General features: G+C 48.0%; 1 protein-coding gene across 1 annotated transcript in view; it reads left to right on the top strand.

The window, feature by feature from the left end:
• The window catches only part of LOC8023908 (dystrophin), a 502,903-nt gene that overhangs the window by 347,114 nt on the left and 133,838 nt on the right, over window positions 1–21,951 (top strand). Inside the window, 2 exon segments of the mRNA XM_040499676.2 lie at window positions 13,443–13,621; window positions 17,766–17,955. Coding sequence (XP_040355610.2) covers window positions 13,443–13,621; window positions 17,766–17,955 — 369 coding nt within the window.

Here is a 21,951-nt window from a genome sequence, read left to right as displayed (position 1 = left end):
AAGCGCGCACGCGTTGCGTTGTCGCGTGGCGAGCGCAATAGCGCGCGAAGAGTCTGAGCGAAGGTTGGGGATGCTTGCGGACGATGGACGCTGTCGCTTCCTCCTTGCAGCTTGTATGGCAAACTCTGCCCGTAAACCACGTAACACCGATCGAGCAGTGGGAAACACTCTCAAATCTGGACGCACGAGTTTCCTGCCATGATATCCCGAACCATTGCCCATCCCCAAAAGATAACCCACCTGAGCCTTTTTTTTTTCTTTTTTATTTATTCTGCCTGGGGGGGGGGGGGGGGGGGGGGGGTTTGATTCAAGTATCTTGCGTCTTTATGACATTCCTGTATGCATTCTTTCCGAATCGCGGCTGCGGTTCTAGCGGTTGGCCGCATATTCTTGAATCGCAACGTTAGGATCTGGAACTGGGGTCTTTCAACGTTTTGACTGAGGGGCCAGATTGGGGATTTATCGCAGCCTCGAGGGCCGCAATGTGAATAAGACAGTATTAACCGCGAAAATATGAAGATCTTGATAACCCTTTAAATATATAAATTCAAATTATCCTACCAATTAATATATATATATGTATATATATATATATATATATATATATATATATATATATATATATATATATATAAGGTGAATGTACACATATACATTCAGCTAATTATTACATCAAACAATAAATTTGACCCAGAAAACACACCATGTATAAATCAAGACGTATAGACCGACACGCGGAGCGGCTCTGTTTACCAACACGGCCGGGAGGCCGCGCATGCGCGTTAGCTATGTGGGCAAAAGCAGCCCGGCCAGTCCGGCTCTCCGTGTATTCGCCATTGCGCTCTTTGGCGTGCGCTCGTTGTGGACATTGTAGGGATGCTTGTATCTTTATTTGTGCGTCGTATTTCCTCATAACGTATGTCATATGCTATGCCCGACTATTTGAGCTCGTTGCCCGAGCCTGAACGGTAGCGGTATCGAAACAAACTGTGCGTGGACGGCGTTGCCTACGAGGATCCGTACGCTGTAAACAAGGCCTGCTGGACTTCCGACGTAAAGTTGCTGCCACGGAAGTCGACGGCTTAGGTTGTCGTTTATTTAGTTTTTTCGCCAAGCCAGTTCACGGCCGACACGGTGCAGGCGTACAAGTCTCTCGACGTAAAAATTAATGAAAAAACGGTTAAAGTGCAGGCGAGCTGGTGGATATTTACCATGATGGAACTTAACCCGAGACTGGGGTAGAAACAGAAACTTAAAAGTAGAAGGGACAGAGACAAGTGAAGAAGAGAACGTCTCAAACGCAGCTAATAGATTTATTTAGTCCCACATCCTTATATACTCACAACCACAAGGTCACCCAAACACTCAACATGCCCCTTTCAAAGACAAGTTTCTGTTTCTACCCCAGTCTCGGGTTATTTTTTAAGCTTTTTTTAAGTTTCTGTTTCTACCCCAGTCTCGGGTTAAGTTCCATCATGGTCTCTCGAGGTCTACGATTACATCGAGTCGGTTTCCGCACTGCCGGCGGGATCAGCAGACTGTGGGTCAATGGAAGTGCATTTAATAATTGATTAAATACACAGAGCGTCTTCAAGTCAAGGTATGATATTTTTCATACCCTCATGACCACAATGCATTACAACCAGTAAAGGTTTGTCCGTTCTGCAGTCTTGGCGGTAACAGGTTACAAGTAACGGCGTTACCAGGAACGCGTTACTCTTTTCAGTAACGTAATAACCTACTCGTTACGTTTTCGACACAGTAAAGGGTAACGTACTTATGTTACTATTTCAAGTAACGTAGTTACGTTAGTCGTTACTACTTCCCAAGTCTTAAAGAAATTACACTTCAATTGTTTCCGTGTTTTAGGCGTCAAGCCGTGTTTTTCTTTGCGTTTTTTCTCGTAAGTATTTAGGTGAAACCGTAAAAAAGAGATAAAGTAATTATGTTCAGTTTCTGCATGAACATAATGTTTCTTGATATATGACCTGTATCGTCAAAACCGTAAAATGTGTTAAATCATTATTTAAAAAAACTAACGCACAAGTAACGTGCCTTACTTTTTATCGGTAGCGGCAACGCGTTCCTTTTATTTTTAGACAACGTAGCTCAGTAACGCGTACCTTTAATTTGCAAGTAACGAGTAACGTATTTCGTTACCTTTTTTTTTTTTTTTTTTTGGTAACGCCTACAACACTGCCGTTCTTTCGCCGATCCCCTTTTGCTCGGTAGCACGGGCGTAGTGAGCCTCCGACGAGCGCTTGGCCGGTGCTTTGTGCGCGAACACCGTGGGAACAAAATCCGGGTGGTCTCGATCAGACAACGGTTTCCCTGCACATAAGCAAGCCTCGGGACGGAGATTGGAATGGAAGCCGCACTTGCCTCCAAGAAAGTGTTTGCCGCACAAACGGTGGTTCGCGCGAGGCGACCATTCTTTTTGATCCACGGATATTATCCACCTTCTATGCCTTTCAGACTCTGCCGGGAACTTGCGGAAACTCACTCCGCTGCTTTTCTTGTACATTTTGGCGCAATTAACGACAACACAGCTTCGCGGTATGCTGAAATGCTATGACGCCCATGCGAAACGTGCGCGCTTTTGCCCACACCCCCCGGCTCCGGCGCGATCGCAGCGCCGCCGCAGCTCCGTGACGTCAAGCCCGCGTGTCGGTGTATAGGAAATTCGCCACATTCAAAAAGGTCAGAAGATGGTAAAACTCGTCATAAAGGTAAGCAAAAGTGGTGACACACACTAAACACAATATATACATAAGAACGCAAAAGTTTTTAACACATACTGACATAACACAGAGGACTAAGATTGGTGATGGTGGCGATGACAATGAGCAATAAATATGACAGAAAACTATCAGTGGGATATAGGGATCTACAAGCAGAACGGATGCGATTTGTTAGGTGCTCGTCGCTTCGCCGTTTCTGTGCGTGCGCTCCTTTCTTCGCCGGTAGCAGTGGATCTGCCGGAAGCTGACCGGGTCTCTCTGGAAGAGCCGCGGCCGACCGCGGGCTGGTCGGAACACTTCCGCGGGCCGAATCGGATCCGCAGGCCGGGGTTTGGAGACCCCTGAAGAATGCACGCTCTGGAGAGTCCGCGCCGCCCGTTGCAAATTACCGACGTGGTCGCACTCTGCGGCCACGCTCCCTCGCCTTCCCACTGCCGCCGCCCAGGTTCCGTTTTCAGAACCCATTGGAAACCTTGTACGGCCCACTGGCTAAAAGCATATCCCCTTCAACATGCCTTTCCACAACGCAGCAGCTACCGCTGTCAGTCACAACACACTTCATGTAGTCGTTTCCATTTTTTGTTTCCTTTCTTTTTTCTGTATTTCTTTAACAGTGAAGCATCTGCCCATGCCTGCGGTACGCTTCGAAGCCTACTTTTCCTCGTGTTGCTTTCTTGACCATTTCGATCTTTATAACGTTCACGGAAAAGCGCCGTCCAGTCCAATAACCGGGGAGCAGACGCGGGCTCGCGTCCGTGGTCGCCGAAGCGAGCGGCGTCTGCGCGCCACTTTTCGTCTTCGTCGTTGTCGTCGTCGTCGCCGTCGCTGCTGCTGCCGCCGCCGACGCGAGAAAGCGAGGGGAGGTTCTTGTTCGCCGACGCGACAAGCTGGAAGAGACGCGCGTCTTATTAGATGGGCGTTTGCCCCCATTGACACTGTCGGCGCGAACACAGCCCTGCGCCGCCGTGGCGGCAGCGGGCCCCCGCTTTCGCTCCTCTGCTTTACAACTTGTCAGGACGCCCCGTCGCACACCGTCTCGAGACAAAGGCGCGGGAGAGGGGTCGCGGCATTCGACGGAGAATGAAAACCGTCTCGTGTTCGCCGAAAGCGCCGCGCGGTGCTGTATCATCTATACCGCAGTCGTGGACAAAGAGAACTAGAACGTGCTGAACCTGAGCGCTACGGTAACAAAGGTATTTGAGTTGCTGCAGTTATTTACAATCTCTGTAGGTACGTACTTCCCAGGTTAAAGTGAAGATTGAACAGCTAATAGTTAAATAGCTTCTTTTAGAGCGCAGCTCTTAGGCGCCCGTTTCCGTCTTGACCGGCGTCGGCGTAACTGCGCATTGCATTATGGGACGTTTCCCATGATGACGTCACGTGTGACGTCACCGCGCGTTGCATTATGGATAAATTTCCCCGCTTAATTTATCGGAAAATTTTTCCCGCTAAATTTAGCTAGAAAATTTCTCCGCTAGATTTAGCGGAGAAAAATCCCTGCTAAATTTAGCAGAAAAAATGCCCCGCTAAATTCAGCGGAAAAAATTCCCCACTAAATATAGACTGACACGCTGTTTATAAACAAACCCGTGTTTGCCCACACCAGGTGTGGCAATGCGCGTGCGCAGAAAGCGAATTCGCGTGACGCGAAGCGTCTGCGCATGCGCAGTGCCGTCGACAGCGCCACCGCAGCTGCGTGACGTCAGGGCCGCGTCTTGGTCTTGCGGGGAATTTATTTTTTCCAGTGAATTTTGTGGCAAATTTAGCGAAAACTTCCCGCTAAATGGGAGAGGAGCAGGAGAGGAGGAGGGGAGGGATGAGTAGGAGGAGAAAAATCTCCTCTCTGTACCTTCCCCTCCTCCTCCTCAAGGGCTGCGCTCTTATTCGCCCTTGCAAAAAATTTAAAACGTCTAGCTTTTTAGAGCGTAGCTCTTAGGGGCCCGTTCCCGGCTTGAGCGGCGTCGGCGTAACCAAGGACATCCCAAGGTCACGTGACCCCTCCAGGTCACGTGACCCCTCCCAAAGTCATCTCAAGGTCACGTGACCCCCTGAAGGTCACGTGACTTCTCTGAGGTCACGTGGTCTCCTCCCCAATGTCACGTGACACCCGAGGTCACGTGACCCCTCCAGATCACGTGACCCCCTGAGGCCACGTCGGGGTCACCTTGGGGGTCACGTGACCTTGAGGTGACCCCCACGTCACGCCTCCCCGAGGTCACGTGACCCCCCTCCCCGAAGTCAAGTGACACCCCCCCCCCCCCCCCGAGGTCACGTGACCCCCCCCCCCCCCCGGAGCATATTAAAGAATGAGGGGAGGAGGAGGAGAAGGAGGAGGGGTCTACCCTCCCCTCAGTACCCTTCCCTCCTCCTCCTCAAGAGCTGCGCTCCAATTCGGCGTTACAGGGATTTGTAAACGGCTTTCATTTTTTTGTTTTCTTTTTTGTTTTCTTTTTTTACGTGAAGGCACGCTGGAGTTTTTTCTTTGACTGACCCCTCCGGGGGGGAGGATAGGGGAGGAGGGCGGGGGGGGGGGGGGCGAATGTTTGTAACAGTAGTCATTACATAAATATTCTAATCACGAAGCTTTATAATCTCTGTGATTATAACTGGACTTGTACGACTAAATACGCGCACAGAAACGTAAGTGTGTATTCGCGTTACTTTGTTGTGCATTTCGGCTCGAGTAACTGTAACTTCCTCTTAATTGCGTTTTAAAAGTGCGCGATCCATCGTTGTTTAGAGGCTCCGCAGGCGGGACGACCCGCAGGCAAAATGGCCCTTTCGACCGGCTCTCGTAAATCGCGGCGTTGAAAGAAATGGCTTGGTCGGGTTAAGGATCTAATACTGCAGCGGAGAGGTCGGCTTCCCCTTCCCGAATTCCGCGAAGCGAGGAGAAATATAGCCCGGAGTGCGCGCATAAACACCTGTGTCTAGAGGTCAGTGAGCCCTGGCCTGCAGTGTGCAAGTGGGCTCGACTCTCCCTCGTGGAAAGGTATGCGGCGCGCAGGTGTGCATTATAGACTTGCAACGTTTGCATACCCTGGTTGCGAGTATCGTGTCGTCGTAGTACACGGAAGGCTGCTGATGTTAACGCATGGCTTTATTCACGCGTAGCTCGCACACTCTACTCCTCATCATCTATAATGGTTTATGTCGACGCCCGAATTCTTTCGTTCGTATATTTTAAATGCGGGAAACTAGTTTCACTGACAGCTTGAGAAACGCAGGGTGTGACTCATTAGTATCACTCTGTTTGCTTCGTGATTCGTGCATTTCTCAAGATGTCAATCACTGAATGTTCTCAGAGTATATAATATTTCCGCATGGCGACCTCTTGACCGCTATGAATCGAACCGATTCAGATATTCCGGAGCGACTTTTATCCTCGACGACAATTCCAAGTCGATCGGAAATGTAAGTAGCCAAGCAGTTGACCTTTGCGCACGTGTGACATTAAAGTATACTCTTTGCGTTTGCAATCAACGACGTACATTCTTTGATGGTATCTTCGCAGCAGTGCTGAAGCACCCGTCAGTTCTACGCGGGCTTCATCGTACGACACGAAGGAAACAGATCCGATAAGCATAGGACCCGCTAACGAAGAAAATTGGACGGAAACTGCCGTATCGACACGGTGAAATGAGGGGAGAAAAGAATAGCCCGAGCGCAGTTCTGTAGAATACAGAGGCGCGCGGGCCAGCAGGCTTTCATGCCTGCTGGCCCGCGCGCCTGCGGTGAAAGCTGACGACGACTCAGCTACGGTAGAGGCGTTCGAGAGCCTTCTGTAGCGTCGTCACATTTGAGTGATTGCTGTAGAGTCTCTCGGCGAGTGATGTAGAAGTGTGATGTGTTATGTACTTTGAAAGCGGCTTTGTCACATAAGTATAAAAAAGATCGTCAACTTTATTTTTAAAGTATAAGTACGTTCGTTTTTCGATATTTCTCGCAATCGTAAAACATTAATTACACGAAGTTTGAAGATCTCTTTAGTGTCACGTGAAAATTGGATTTGCGCGCACAACTAAAATCTGTTCAATTTATCCTTTTTTCTTTTTTCTTGTTTTTGTTTACATGTGTATGTTTAGTGTGCGCGTGTTTGGAACCCCTCGCAAATGGGAGCGGCGTACTGTATAGCGGTATTCGCTAGTTGCCCCCATTGAGAGGAAACCGCAGACGCGGCTGCTTTGACAGCTTCCAAATCCGGGGCCCGGATAGAGCGGTACCCTCTTCTTTTATCCGGCTGCCGGCTGCGGTACGCGCTTTGGACGCCATCAGCGCTACATCCGGCCAGGCCTAATTGGAAGCGAGCGCGCGCGTAATGCACCTCGGGTGTCCCCGCCAACGGATATGCGTGCCTTTTCGCCGAATCCTAATTCCTCTTCTGAACTCGTGAAGTGCGTCTGCGCTCTTCGCTTTGAACTAAGTGCGAGGAAGAGACGAGCGTGCCCGGGGACGTCGGAACGTCCAACTCTGATTAAAATGATTCCTCTGCGCAAATCAGTCGTCTGAAGACAGGAATTCGGCCCACTTTGGCCTTCGTGCTTGGCAGCTGCGGGACAAGTGAGCGTGCAAGCTTGTTTGTTCACGAACTCTGGAGCTAAAGAGTTTTTCCTCGGGCGACAGAAGATGGGTAAAGTTGGCCCGCCAGCAAACAGTTCATCGTGCATGTCATTTTAATATCCTAATGGCCTTTAGCGGAAATGCAATTTTAGGTGCCCGTCTGACACAGGTATTAGACGACACGAGTAAATGCGTAGAAGAGTCATCCGTTTTTGGCAGCGACAATAAAGAAGTTCGAGTGAAATCTTCGTGATAGTGGTGAGGCCTTCCTGGGCCTCTGCATTCGCATACTTGTCTCAAGATTTGTTGGCTGACCACCACCATGCGTTATCGTCCGTCCAATCACATTTTTATGGCTGAAAGAACCATTCCACGACACACCACATTATTTCAAAGCTTGTATTTTCCCTGAAAACGAAAGAAACTGGGCAATCTTTAAAGTTCTCGAACAAACCGTGTTCGATCCTGGACGAAAATGATTAGGAAAACGACGTAACTTGTAAAAAAGTGAATTTACAACTGAATGTCGCATACTCTTTTGATTTCAAAAGGCGCTGTCGAGGAGAATCTGTACATATGGAAAGAAACGATTATTACGAAATATGAATTAGTTAGTAACTTGCAAGTGTTTTTTTCTCGTATTTAAAACGCGCCAGTCTCCCTTTAAGTTATTTACTGTCAAAGATGACCACACCGGTGGTGCTCGTAAACGCGATTGACAACCAAGCTTGGAGTTGTTCTCTTTCTTTTTTATTCGGAAATAATTTTGGATTTGTTTATACTATAAGTAGGACGATGACATATTAAAAAAAGTATCCAATGAATTAAAAATCCATTTACCCACTGTTCAGCCAATCTGAAGTCACCCAGCACTATATGGTTTAGGGTGATTTCATCCTTCAGTTGCGTGGTGTAAGCATCAGCCGATGTGCGGAGACACCACTTGCGTGACGGCGCACCCAGCGCAACGCTGGGCCAATGAGGCTACCTAACTTTCCATTTCTTCGTTCCCCCCCCTTTCCACTTCTTGTTTTTTTTGTTTGTTTTACACGTAATCTGCTATTGTTTTGCTTTCGCCACGCCAGGAATCGGTTGGGGAATAAAATTGCGTAATGTCTTCCGTTTATACAGGGTGTTTTTTTTTATTCTTACACATTTGTTAAAAAAACGTGAAAGCTACACTACTGCGGTTTGTGCAGATGGGTTATACGGCCAGGCGGACATTATGTGGGTGGCTAATCTTTCCGATAAGTCGGCTAATTAATTAAAATTCGTGAATTAACTTTTTAATTAGTGGAAATAGACATATGATTTCAATTAGAAACTTGTAGAGCATCATTGAAAACCACTAAATCAACTATTTTTGGAAAGATATAACGTCGGTGAAGCATATTACAGCGTTCTGTAAAAACGGTCCATTTGGACGCGTTTCTAGATTTCGGTTTCTTATCGGAGCGCATCACCGCGCCCGCGGTCCTGCTCCCCAGTGGCTGAAGGCCCATACGCACATTCGCGTTTGAGCGCGGTGCGTTCCGTAGCGGCAAGCGGGCGCGTTGCGTTGCGAAGACCGCTTGCGCCAAACTTGTACGCACAGTTGCGTTGACACGCAGTCAACCGCAGTCAAGAGCCAATAAGAACGCGCTATCGTCGCTAGTGGCTCACCAATAGGAAGCGAAATCCAAGGCAACATGGCGGTGCACCGCGACAGCTTCGAAGTGTTCGATCTTGGGAGAATCTCGCCGGCTTCCCCGACGTTTTGTCAAGCTTGAACCATCGCAGCCTTGGAAAATACAGTCCCCACCGCTCCCCAAAAAGAAAAAGCAAGCACTGCGACCGGCGAACCGGATCCGTCTCGCCGAGTCGGCCGGGTGGGGCGAGCGAACACGTCACCCCCTCTCCTCTTTCGGCTTCCGATTGGTCGAACGCACCCGAACGCACTGCAACGCTTGGGAAAGTTGAGCGAGTCTCTACTCGCTTGCGTCGCGCTACCGAGCGTTGCGGGAAGGCGCGCGTCGCTCCGCAAGCGACCGCGCCTGGCCGCAAGGACTCCGCAACGCACACAAACGCGTTCAAACGCGAATGTGCGTATGGACCTTGAGACGCGCAACACACGTGCGCCCTACTTCCCTCCATTCTACGAGGGAGGCGAGGAGGTGGCTTCGCGTCGCGACCACCGGGGAGCAGGATCGCGGGCGCGTAGATGCGCTCCGATAAGAAACCGAAATCTAGAAATGCGTCCAAATACAGCGTTTCTACAGAACGCCGTAAAATGCTGCCCTGGCGTTATATCCTGCTAAAAATAGTTGATTTAGGGGTTTTCGATGATGCTCAGCAATTTTCTAATTGAAACCATATGTTTATTTTAAGTAATTAAAAAGTTAATTTACGAATTTTAATTAATTAGCCGACTTACCGCAAAGATTAGCCACCCACATAATGTCCGCCTCGCCGTATAGCCCACCTGCACAAACCGCATTATTGTAGCTTTCACGTTTTTTTTTTGTTTTTTTTTTTAAACAAATGTGTAACAATAAAAAAAAAACACCCTGTATATGCTCCGTCGTACCCACACATTCGACCAAATATGGCCACCAAGTAAGGCCACCGTGGACACGGTCCTTCTGCATCACTAGTCGTATCTTTTTCCGCAATTCTGAACATTGAAATGCAACATGTTTCTGCGAATGTATAATTACCGAATTTCAAAGATTCATCGAGAGAAAATTAAAGAAAATTGAGGATGATTTTTCTTTAATTCTCGCTTAGAGTTTGCGCGATTTTGTCTTTTGCGATATTAAAAAAAAAACTTCCCGAGCGCAATGGAAAAAATAATAATAAATAAAACCATTTACATTAGTTCAGCGCTAATATTTTTGGCAAAAGTAAACAAAGAATGAAGTACCATGTACAAAGAGCGCCAGCTTAAAATCATAATTCTAAGATACGTTAAAAAAATTGCCGAAAAATGCCTAAATATGAAAGAATTTTGCAGGAAGCCAAGTTTGCCATTATATCTTACTTGAAATATAAACCTGAATAAAATAAACCTAACTACTTTATGTAGACCGGTCGTGCTTCATACATAAAATATCTACGCTGTAGAAAGTTATATTATTCATGTTTTAGTTGCAGCCGCGCGAAATTGGAAAAATACGGTTGTTGCACCTCCTCTCAGACGCGATTTTTTTTCATATATATATAAAATCGAGGAAGTTTTTTTTGCAAGCCTAAGGTACATTGCTTTGCTTGAACTCATGTTTTTCTACCTCATTAAAAAATGAAATTGAAAAAAAGGCATGCACCCTTATTACCGTCCTTATCTGAACACACCCTGAGCCTACCAAAGTAGACGGAGACGTAAAAGGGTGTAGGCTTACTCTATGTTTACGCATGATTTTTTTTTTTTAATTTAAAACCTCGAAATAAAAGAAGGAGAAAAAGAAGCGAAGTAAGCATAATTGAGTTCTGTCGTAGATGGAGCGACTCTCCTTGCTTGTGCGTTTCACCAACAGTAAGAACGACGCCATTACCTAATCGTCGGCGTGCAAACCGAAGTGGAAAGTGGCGGACGCTTCCTCATCAACATGGCAGAGCGCTGCCTGGCGGGTGTGAAGAAGCGTTTTGTGAAACCGCCCTGTATCTTTCACGCCTCGGAGGGTCCGAAGAAGGGCAGCAGAAACGTCGCAGGAATCGCGGTCGGTAGGCCGCCGCCGAAAGATGCGAGGGAAAGCAAGCGTCGCTGTCGTCGCGACGTCCTATCTCGTGGCTGTTATGTTCCGTTCACACTTGCGGAAAACTCTCTTGCCGCCGAGCGAATTTACTGAGCGTAAAAAAACCGCGCCGTTCACATCTCTTGCCACACTAGGCTCCGGTCGCTCGCGGATACCAGAGCTGACTGCCCCTGACACGAGCGACGTTCGAAAAGCGGCTCTTGCAGGCTTCCTCTCGCAGCTAACGCCAACCCGTAGTGCGAAGAAAACGCCGAACGTTCTCTCGGCGATACGAGAAGGCAATAATAAATTAACGAGGAAGCGGAGACAACGTGTGTACGTAGCACTCACGCCAATTGTATTCCATAGATCTTCTTTGTGAGCACTGTCTTCGTTGCTCAGATGCTGCCTCTTGTCGAACAGGGTCGAATAATTCAGTCTCGATGAGCATTCCTGCCGATACAACGATACCGGCGAGACGGCGCCATTTGCACAAATTGGGAACTCCGACAACTCCGGCGGCGCAACCCCAACAACTCTGGCAACTCGGCCAGGATGTGACGCCGACAAACGCCATTCCCTCCTTGGGTTCTCATCGGCTGCGGCGGCGTGGAAAGCTTTTTTTCGCGGGAAAAATCGGTCCCGGACCGATTGCTCCCTCGGTCGAATATTCCGTCGCCGGCGAAGGGACTCCCTCGCCCGGCGTCAATTTCTCCGCGGATTCCCCTGCGGACCCGCACGTCTGAACGAGCCATTCGAGTTATTGCCGACCGGCCGACTGCGGGGAAGGAAAAAGACAACAGAACCAACATTTCAGATCCATTTCCGCCGCTATGCATTTGCCAGGATCGCTGTGAGCAGCGTCAGATCTGTCTTCTGTCGTATATACCGCCCAATAACGGTATCATTCGGTCACTTATCCGCCAATACCCTTCCGAAGTAAGAGGCAGAAAAGCGCGGATGTCGAGTTCGCGCCAACAGTGTCGCTTAGTGTATTCCCGCAGGCAGTATGAACTGAAACACCCTATCCGTTATTTTTCTTCGTCCGCGGTCCCCACAAACTTTACCATCTTTTAATTTGTCAAATAGCCCGAAGTGTGGGACCTCGAACGATTCGCGTGACATTCCTTGTTTGGACCATGAGTTACTAAATAAGCTACGCTTCAGAGTAACGACACTTACCCATCTTGGGGCTTAAAATCGTGGGTGCCAATTATCGGAAGCTTTTTCTGAAATCACAGAAAACGCTTTTCCGTCCTCCACAAAGGTTTAAACAGTTCGCGACAGAGCGAAGCAATATGACATGAGCTTCCTAACCCCGAATCTGATGCCGAGGAAGTCGCACTTTCGAATCGTGACGATCGGAAGTTGCGTCTGCTCTGCACTAAGCCCGAAGATGGCGGCGCCCACAGCAATACCGGGGAACATAGTGCCGATACTCTAAGCGTAGCTCCTTTAGTGGCTCTAGGACCACCTATAGATCTCTCAAATAGTGGCAGGTACACGCCGAAGAAGTACGGAGGACTAATTAATAGACGAAGAGCGTGTTGGTGCGGGTGAAGATAGAATAAATAATTTGGAGTTTTGGAATAAAGTACGCAATTTTTGGTGCACGCTAGCGCGAAATTTAGCTTATTGTTAGCGCACGCTACGCAAGACAGTTTTAGAATATCATTTCTCCGTCGCGACGCAGAAGCCCAGGCATTTTGCGCTTGTAACGCCACCAAATACAGCCGCCATTTTTATTTCACACACGAAGTGCTGTAACTTGTGAAAACAAAAAAACAAGCTTTTTGGGCCAGAGTAACATTTTAGAGTTGTTTAAACATGAGAATGCAAGGCGAGCGGTCGACCGGTCGTGTTCGCCTGCGTCGCCTCGGCAAGAGGCGTCTCGTGTACTGACCTTCGCACACCGTACCTTCGCCGAGAAATGTTCGGGCGTCACAACCATCAAGTTGCCGCTGATCGTTGCCCACCTTACTGGGTTTTCCAAACCGAGTGCAATGTCGTCCCGTATTGAAAATCGTAGTGGCGAGGATGCCGCCGACATGGTCCCGGGAACTGAAATTTTAACTGTGGTCGTCTTGGCTTTAGCCAACTCCTCATCACGAATCCTCCTTCGAGGAACACAAAGATTCTTTGCGTACGCACGCAATTTCCGAAAAATAGCGCACGCAAAGCGCTAAACGTGGTTAGCGTTCGGCGCATACGCAGTGGCGACGACGCTATTCTTTGCGTAGGCAAAGCTTTAGCGTGCGCTAATCTAAAACTCCCTAATAAACATGTAAGACGAAGACGACACAATCACATCTTGCAAAGACGTTACGTCGTCTTCGTCTCGCATGTTTATTCTTTCTTCAATCTTGGCACGAAGGAGTGTTTCACCTCAACTTGTCCGCAATAATATGTTTTCTTTTTTTCTGCGTCGCAGCTTCTGAACGCGGAGTTGGGCAAATGGAAGGCTGCCGTGGACTCTGTGACTCGGCTGGCTCACAAGGCCGCCTCGGAGCCCCGCGCCAACGCCATGACCGTGCCCATGCAGGAGGACTCCGCTAGGCTGGTGGCGGCCGTGGAGAACATCAACCAGCGCTTCGCTGACCTCAGCCTCAAGTGAGAGCGCGGCGTTTGCTCTTTCGCGGAGAAAGAAAGTCTAGTCGATATTCGGATGACTGTGCGGATTGGATAAACCGATATGCTTTTCGATTGTATAGCTCGTGAAATTCTCGGGGCGCGCCGCTTTCTACGTGTCCTGCAGTTATGCTTCCGAGCGCTGTAAATTTGAATTTGTATATAGAAGGCAATAAATTGAGTGCAATTAATCTTTTCACAATGAAGCATTCAGCTATAGTGCATTTATTATACTCAAATTTTGTAAGTATATATTTCTAGAGAAAAAAAATATATATATATATATATGTTTAATATATAGATATCTCTTATTTATGCGCGGGAGGAAAACAGAAGCAAACCGTCGCGATGGCGTTGCTACTCACATATTTCACCATACGGCGCCAAAACTTGATGAACACGTCGCAAGGTAGATCTAGTAGATCCGAGCAAGCTGGAGTGGTACGATATCATATGTGAAAAGGAGCGTGTAACTCGGCAGTCTGTTTCCTTTTCCTCTCATTTCATAGGACATGCCAAGTTTTTGTTTGCTTTAATTTTTTTTCCAACAACCTACATTTGCGAAATTTGAGTACGATAAATAGACCACCTAAAGGCAATCTTTGTGAAAAGTTTAATTGCATTCCCGGTTCATTGGTTTATTTATGCGACTCTTTTAACGCCCGAATGGGCGGCGAGATGTTTTGGTTGGGCCCTCTTAGGGTTCCCTCTTGTGTCGTCATTACCTTGCGAACAACAGGTTCGATGGTGTTTGTAATGAGCACGGTGGAAGCTTGAAATCGTCGCGCTCTCAAAGAAACTCTGCCAACACCTTTAAAATTGAGGTTATTTCATTAACTCTTATTTCCGTCGACGGGGCATACTTCGCTGACGCCAGTCAACATTCGGCCAATCGTCGCAGGCCGACCACTGTGACGCTCTCGATCGCTCACGCGTCGTCAATTGACCTTTTTCAGAGATCGCTGGGCGCATGCGCCGACTCTGAGAGAGGAGAGGAAAGGGAAAGGCGCCATTTTTGGTGGCTCTCTCGCCGGATCGGTCGCTTAGGCAGTGCTTTGTGCAACCACCGCGCAGCAGAAGGTTGCACAAATAGAAGGGAACATTGTTAAAACGCCAAATTTTATAAAGTTCTTGTAGCCTTTGGCGGGTGGTGCACGAAAGCACCCGATGTCAAACACCCCGCTTTCCCTGCTTTCAAAAGCCTATGACGAGAGTCCCCCGTGTCAGGTGGCTGGATCATCAATGTGACGGCGCGACATTCTGCTTTTAACTAAAATACAGTAAATGTGAACATGATGGTATACCTGAAATTGGGGTAGGAAAAGGAAAACGCAAAAGGATACAGAAAAAGAACAGGCAACGTCTCTTGAGACGTTGCCCGTTTTACCTTTGCGTTTTCCTTTTCCTATTTCAGTCTCAGGTTTAATAATTGAAAATGAGCGTGTTGGTGAATAGATACGAATACATGAAATGATAAAACATCAAGGACGGGGACGGATACAAAACTTTTTGAAAGAAGTACTCTTTCCGTCCCTGTTCTCGTTGTTCCATCAAGCTTTCATGTATTTATATATCAAGTTTTCCATCATGTTAAACTTACACGAGCTCGCCTGCACTCAGACCATTTTTTGTTAATAGTAAGCGTGCAAACGAGGTTGTGCGACGTAATCATGCCGTACCCGGTACTCAATTAAAAAATAACAGCATAACGCTTTCCGTTCTTCAGGCGTGCGCTATACACACTCGCGTCTTGCCACGTCAAAAAAAAAAAAAAAAAAAAGTGACAAAACATTTAAAGCGAGCGAAACGAATTTAAGCCTTACGGTGACAGACTCTTCATGAAATTTCTTGGCAACCAACCGTAAACCCCCTGTTTGCTGGGCCCACTTTGTCGAAGGTTCGTAAACGTGCCGAATTGAAAGATGGATTGTTTGTAACATACCGTTCCTTACTTTTTGACGGTGCCGGCAATCCTTCGCGATATCAAGACGGCCCGGATTTCGCACCGTCCGAGTTTGTTTACACATTCCCGAATACGGCAATGTCCCGTGCCCTCGCGCGGTATTTAGGACGGCGAAGTGACGGACGCGATAAGCTTGAATAACTTAAGCGATCAAGGAGAGTAAAATCAGCTGTTTGTAGTGGCCGGGCCTCGTAAACGGAGCTCACAAACTCCGCACAAGGTGGATGGTTGGGTCGGTATCCAAGCTGGTTACCATTACTTTCCTTACATAACACTCTGCGACTCTGCTTTGAAACCAGACCCCTTTTTTAGTTGCTTGCAAGACGCGACACCGAAGTGACGATGAAGTGACTCTGAGTCGATGGTAAGAACCGATGCGGCGTCGGCGGTCTATCCATCCCTGAAGGTATAAAAACGAACGAGGTCCTCTGTATCCTAGACATTGACTTTTGTTAATCCTTCAGGTCGCTTTCAGCCATTTCGAAGAAAATATGCACGCGAAGCGACGACAGAAAGACGCGTTCAGATTGGTGAAGGACGGAACAACACCACCAGAGAACACACGCAAACACATGGACCGGGAGACAAGCCAGGCCTGGCGCGGACGACGGAGAAACGTTCCCGGAGCCACCAAAAGTGTTTCGAGCGATTCCCGCGAGGGCGCGCCACGATCATGGCCAAACTCTGAAAAAGGTCAATTGCGCTCGAGTACACCCGGGCTGTGTTCCAAATCTTGCCCAAATGGATCCGAGTTACTCCGGCGGATCGTATCACGTGACCTAACAGACTGAAAAACGCTGGACGCGGGTAGGTTTTAGAACGCCAAGGGTACAAAACCCTTACCCTGGAGTAAGACCAAGTAAATTTTGGAACACGGCCCCGGTGTACACTTGGCGGACAGCTGTCTTTGACAGCGGGATTAGAACGATGTCGAAGCTATTGGCGCGCACGTTTCCCTTCTTTTAAGATGCCGTAGAAAGTTCCGTCCGCGCTTAAAACGAAACTTCGGCCAAAATTGTTTCGCACCCTCGGTTTATGGGAAAATGGATAGTTTAGCCCCAGGTTGCAGCACAAAAAACTTTACCCATATTGCTACTCAAAAACATACTTTTCGTGTAAGTCTCGTCAAAGTATTAAACGCCCGAGAAAAAAAGCCATATGCGTTTATTTTGAAATGTTTGTTCTGTTCACGTTCCGCCCATTGAAAAGAACAAGAGCTCAACTACGATCCTGGTCTCGCCACACCGCCGTCTCCTTCCGCAAATTAAAGGGGTGCAACGTGAGCAAAAACTGTTCGAAATATGGGCTTAACGCAGATGGCTGATTTTCTCCAGCGCCCAATATTTTGACGAGCCTTACACGAAAAGCGCGTTTTTTTTTTCCTTATTTTTTCTGTTTTTGCTATTCAGCGGCTGAATTTTTTTCTCCCCCCCCCCCCCCCCCCCCCCCTGGAACTTGTGGCTAAAGTACCAAACTGACGGTTTATGAACGCGAAAACGATTACTCCGTGCCTTCGACAAGTTATACAGCATGAAAACTAACGCTTCTGGGGCACTTTAGTTGGCCCGCAAAAAGCGGTGTCTCAACCCTGTAATTTGCTACAGTGGTGCAAGCGGGTAGTGGCAGTTTACTGTGAAAAAAGAAAAACCAAGGAATAAATTTACCTTCCTTAAAAGGAGAAAAAAAAAAACTGTTCTTGGCAATCTGTGCTGCCACTTCGCAGACGACGCACGCGTAGAGAGAAGTGCTTCCGACAGATATAGGGTACTCCGCGTCGAAAGAGCTGGATGGATGGATGGATGGATGGATGGATGAATACGGCTGAGCCCTTTGGATCGGGCGGTAGCTTACGCCACCTAGCCATTTTGTTTTACCATTTAAGCTTAGAATATTTAAATGTGAGCGCCGGCCGATTCGCACGCCATCTGTCGGCAGCACTGGTCTCTACGACGTAAGTTTATTTACAACGTAAGTTAATTTTTTTTTTTTTTTTGTTTTATAACTGTAACCTTTCTCCCCCTGCTTTCACCTCTGTAGTAAATTGCAACGCGATACGTTGAGATACCAACTTTTGCGGGCCGTCTAAGTAGTGTTAGCTTGCATGCTGTAGATTAGAGCGCATGCATGCCAGCGAGATTTGACGCGCTCGTCCGCCCCTCGCAGCGTGCAGAGCCGCGGCCAGGCGCTGCAGAGCGCGCTGAGCTCCCTGCAGCAGATGGAGAAGGCCCTGGACCGCTTCCTCGTCTGGCTGGCCGATTCCGAGGCCACGCTGGACGTGCTCGAGACCGAGGCCGACCGCTACGGACCCCGGGACGACGTCCACCGCTCCTGCGGCTTCCAGGACAGGATCCGAGTGAGTGCAGCCGCGCTCCCAGCCAAGCGCCCAACTTCGTGCCACGGGGCATATAATAAATAGTGGCCGATGGCCGCAGTAGGTCGTGCCAATTACCAGCTAGAAGACAAGGCCACGGGCCTTCCACTTCCTCCCCAGACGTCATTACCGCTGAATCCACGCAGCGCCACCTAGCTTGCGTCAGTATCGCCGCATGCACGTCCTTTCAGTGTCTCACAAGGGTCGTGACGCTAGCACTCGGCGACGTGAAGACGGACGCGTCTACCGCTTTGCGGTGTGTCTCGTCGAGCTACAGCGCGTTTTCTACTTGGGGTGGGTCGGGGGGGATCCAGCAACGGTGATGTCATGCGCATGGCTCGTCTGCTAGCTGGTATTGGTCGAGGACTCCGCGTGTCGTTGGAGCAGTCGAGGAATCGAAACCTGGACCGTGCGTTCTCTTTTTCAGCCGCCCACCAGGCACGAATTGTGTTTTATTTTTTGTGGAAGTATCATCTGTCCTTACATAATTCCTTTCCATCTTGGAGATTTCTCCTCAGTCTTCGGTCTGTTGTGCTTTTAGCGGGCGATTTACTTTAGTTTTAATACTCTCTAAACGTTTTCTGATTGTAAATCATTGCCTCCGGCTCAGATTCATTGTAATCGAACTACTTTTCTTTCTTTATTTCTTGAAAAAAAAAAAAAAAGGGGGTGGGAGGAGAGCGCGTTAGGGATTTTGCTATTGTTATGCATATCTTGTAGCTGTACTCTCAACGCGGATGTGGGACGACATAGTCAATTTCCGGAATTATTTCGCTACCAAATCGTATTTCACACCGCGGTCAAGCTGGGCTCTACATCGCTTTCTATCGGGTCATTTTTCAAGTTGGTTAAACGAAGGCACAAAACACGAGATCTAAAACTCTGCGATATTCATGCTTGAACGAATGCCACAAACCATAGGCCAACGCGCTGTTTCCAAACAAGCCCTCACGAGCGGAAGGGGGGGGGGGGGGGGGGGGGGGGGCGCAAACGCGCAGTTTCCGCACGAGGTGTAGGCGCTGCGTCTGCGCCGAAACCAGATTCGCATCAAGTGGACCGTCTGCGCATGCGCCCTGCCTATAGCAGCGCCACCGCAAACGTGTGACGTCAGCGCCGCGTGTAAAAAAAATCGCTCAAGGAAAAATACTTTACTCCGTAAAAGTAAAAGCGTGGTTGTAACTTTTACTTTTTCTCGTGCTGTAGTAATTTAAATTGTAAATTAACTGCTTTTGGTGCTTTGTAACTCTTAGGGTCGGTTGCACCAACACCGCTTAGCGCAAAGCGGAGCTTAGCCGGGAACCTAAGCTTAGTTTCGGTTTCGTTCGGTTGCACCAAAATCGCTTATCTCTAAACGTAGCACTAAACTACGCTTAACTTGAGCGCTCAACAATGGGCGCTTTGCTTTTGGTTGTTTCTTAATCCTGGACTTAAACGTGGCGGCTGGTTTGTCGCCGTGGACGCGGTGGACGAAATTGGTTGTGCAAAGTGTTTTAGGCTACATCAGCTTGAAAGTCTCGACAGAATGACCTTCGATTGTGACAATGATGCAAAATATTGTCGCGTGAAGTGTTTATCGACCCCTGTTTTTAAGTTGGCTCTCCACTCTCAGGGCGTGTTAGCCCAAGGGAGCCTTCATGTGCGCTTTGCTATGCGAAGCGCACATGAAGGCACTCTAGTTAGCCTTAACCGAGATACGTACGAAGCTGTGGGGCTCAGGTCTCTCTTCCCGTTGGTTCTGTCAACGAGCTTATTCGTATGTACTTACTAATTTTCGCATAACTGTAACGTATTGTTATTTACCACCTTGTTTATTTACACTTGCAGCGCGTATCCTTCATTTTGCGTATCCTTCAATTCGATCAGCGCGTTGAATAGTGGCAGTACATGATGTCGGCGATCAGCTGATTGTCGACACCTCTGCCGTTCGCATTAGATTGCGACGCTTTTAAGAAATAAAACAGCGAAAATTCAATTTCTTTCGTTTTCTGAGTTTTGAGACAACCTTCAGTGAATTTTCCTAATCTCGCGAGTAGAGTCTTGGCTTCAGAAAACTGTATGGTTCCATAACCTTAACTTTTTCGGTGATAGCGATTTTTTAGGAATATTTTGCTTTATATCTTTCTTTCATGGCGACGACAAATCGTAACGACTACTATGCTAGATTCGTTTATTGCTGTATCGGGGCAGGCTGGGGCAGGTGATGCGAAGAGACGACCGTTCTTATCGGCACGATGTGATGTACTAGTGGATGTTTTTTTTTTTTTTTCTGAACTTGACAGTGTGAAATTGAAGTCCGTTTGAGGCTGCAGCGGATGTTCAGCGACGGTACAGTGCAGTTCTGTCACCTTGCTGATAGCAACGAGTACCGTCGATGCAAGGTCTCGTGACCTGACCTCTCGACGACTTCTATTCGACGATTTCCGGGCATTTTCGCAGCTGCCGTGGCGAGTTCGTCACCGTTTTGAACTTCATCGGTCTCAGGCATGACTTGATTTTAGTAGTCATCTTACCTGCCTACTTATTCTCGATGATGTTTTGTCTTCAGCGATGTAGCGAGTAGAGTGTCCTTCTCGCGTTCGGTGAGATTTGGGGCCCCCGATGGCTCCTTCACCTCAAAATGTGAGCACGAAAACTACTGCCACTGTCAAAATATCCTGTTATCAACCGATATTAAACACACAATCACAGATGTAAAGAGCATTCGTGTTTATTTAAAGCCTTGACTTCTGTTATTGAAGGTTAAGCTAAAAAATGATTGAATTTGCAGACCTTTAATTTGTTACTCACCGAAGAAATACAGCGAAAGCAGACGCCGACGACGACTACTACGGCAGTTTTTTTTGTTTTTGTTTACATCACGTGATTCCTCTCCGCCAATCGTATTCGTCCCTCTGAGCGTTCCCTAGTTCGCTCTGTTTGTCCCTACATTCCCTACGCAAATCCAGCGTTTAGCTAAGGGCGCGTCTGTAAAGCCGGGTTTACGTTGGTGCAACCGAAATTTAAACCCGTGCTTATCCGAGCTCGGTTTAGCATTAAAGGACACATGCAAAGGAAAAAAACATTTTTTTTAGACAGCTTAGATGGAAAAAGGTTGTCATAAAACGATTTTACAACGAAGAAACAAAATTTTTAGAGCTATATTTACGGCGCTATACGAATTTGTAGTTGGCGCTCGCGGGAGCCGCCGCTGGTCACGTGGTAGGCCCGCGCGCCGCCGCTCTGCGTCGCCGCCGCACGCTGAGCGTTGTGCGAACGCCGCTTCAACGCGTTTCTCCACGCCGCCGTCGCCGCCGCCGCACAAGTTCGTCTGCTTCGGGGCGCCGCCGCCGTCGTCTGACCGGCGCACAGGTCTATCACGTCTGCTTGCGCTTTTTCAGGAGTTTCCTTTGGGCTTTAAAAGTTACTTATTCGTCTTGGTTTTTTGTTATACTTCAAACAAAGATGAATAAGTTACTTTTAGAGGCCATAGGAAGCTTTCGAAAGAGCGCAAGCACCACGTGATAAATAAAGACCAGTCACGCGATAAATACAGACCACTTTTACGCGGTGCCCGCGGGCGCCAACTACAAATTCGTTTTGCGCCGTAAATATAGCTGTAAAAATTTTTTTTCTTCGTTGTAAAATCGTTTTATGGTGTCCTTTTTCCACCTAAGCCGTTTAAAAAAAATGTTTTTTTCCTTTGCATGTGTCCTTTAAGAAAGAGCCGCTTTGGGTTAAGGTAAGAGACGTTGGTGCAACCCGCCCTTAGTGGTCCACCCTCCTCCCATTTTCGCCTGCGGGTCCTTGTGATCCTCGGCCTTACGGACTTTCTTTTTGTTTTAGGGTACCCGTTCGGTACGGAAACGATGTGCTCCATAGAGGTGCGGATAGTCTTTTTTTTTTTTTTTTTCTCTATTTCGCCGTACTGAAGGTAGGTCCCTTCAATGGACTCGTGTATCTCTCTAAGACTAGACTTGAAAGGATGAAACATCTATACTT

The sequence above is a fragment of the Ixodes scapularis genome, unplaced genomic scaffold (assembly GCF_016920785.2).
Source record: "Ixodes scapularis isolate PalLabHiFi unplaced genomic scaffold, ASM1692078v2 PGA_scaffold2__306_contigs__length_199485367, whole genome shotgun sequence".
In the NCBI taxonomy this organism is placed as follows: domain Eukaryota; kingdom Metazoa; phylum Arthropoda; class Arachnida; order Ixodida; family Ixodidae; genus Ixodes; species Ixodes scapularis.
This window is presented reverse-complemented; position numbering and strand designations above follow the sequence as displayed.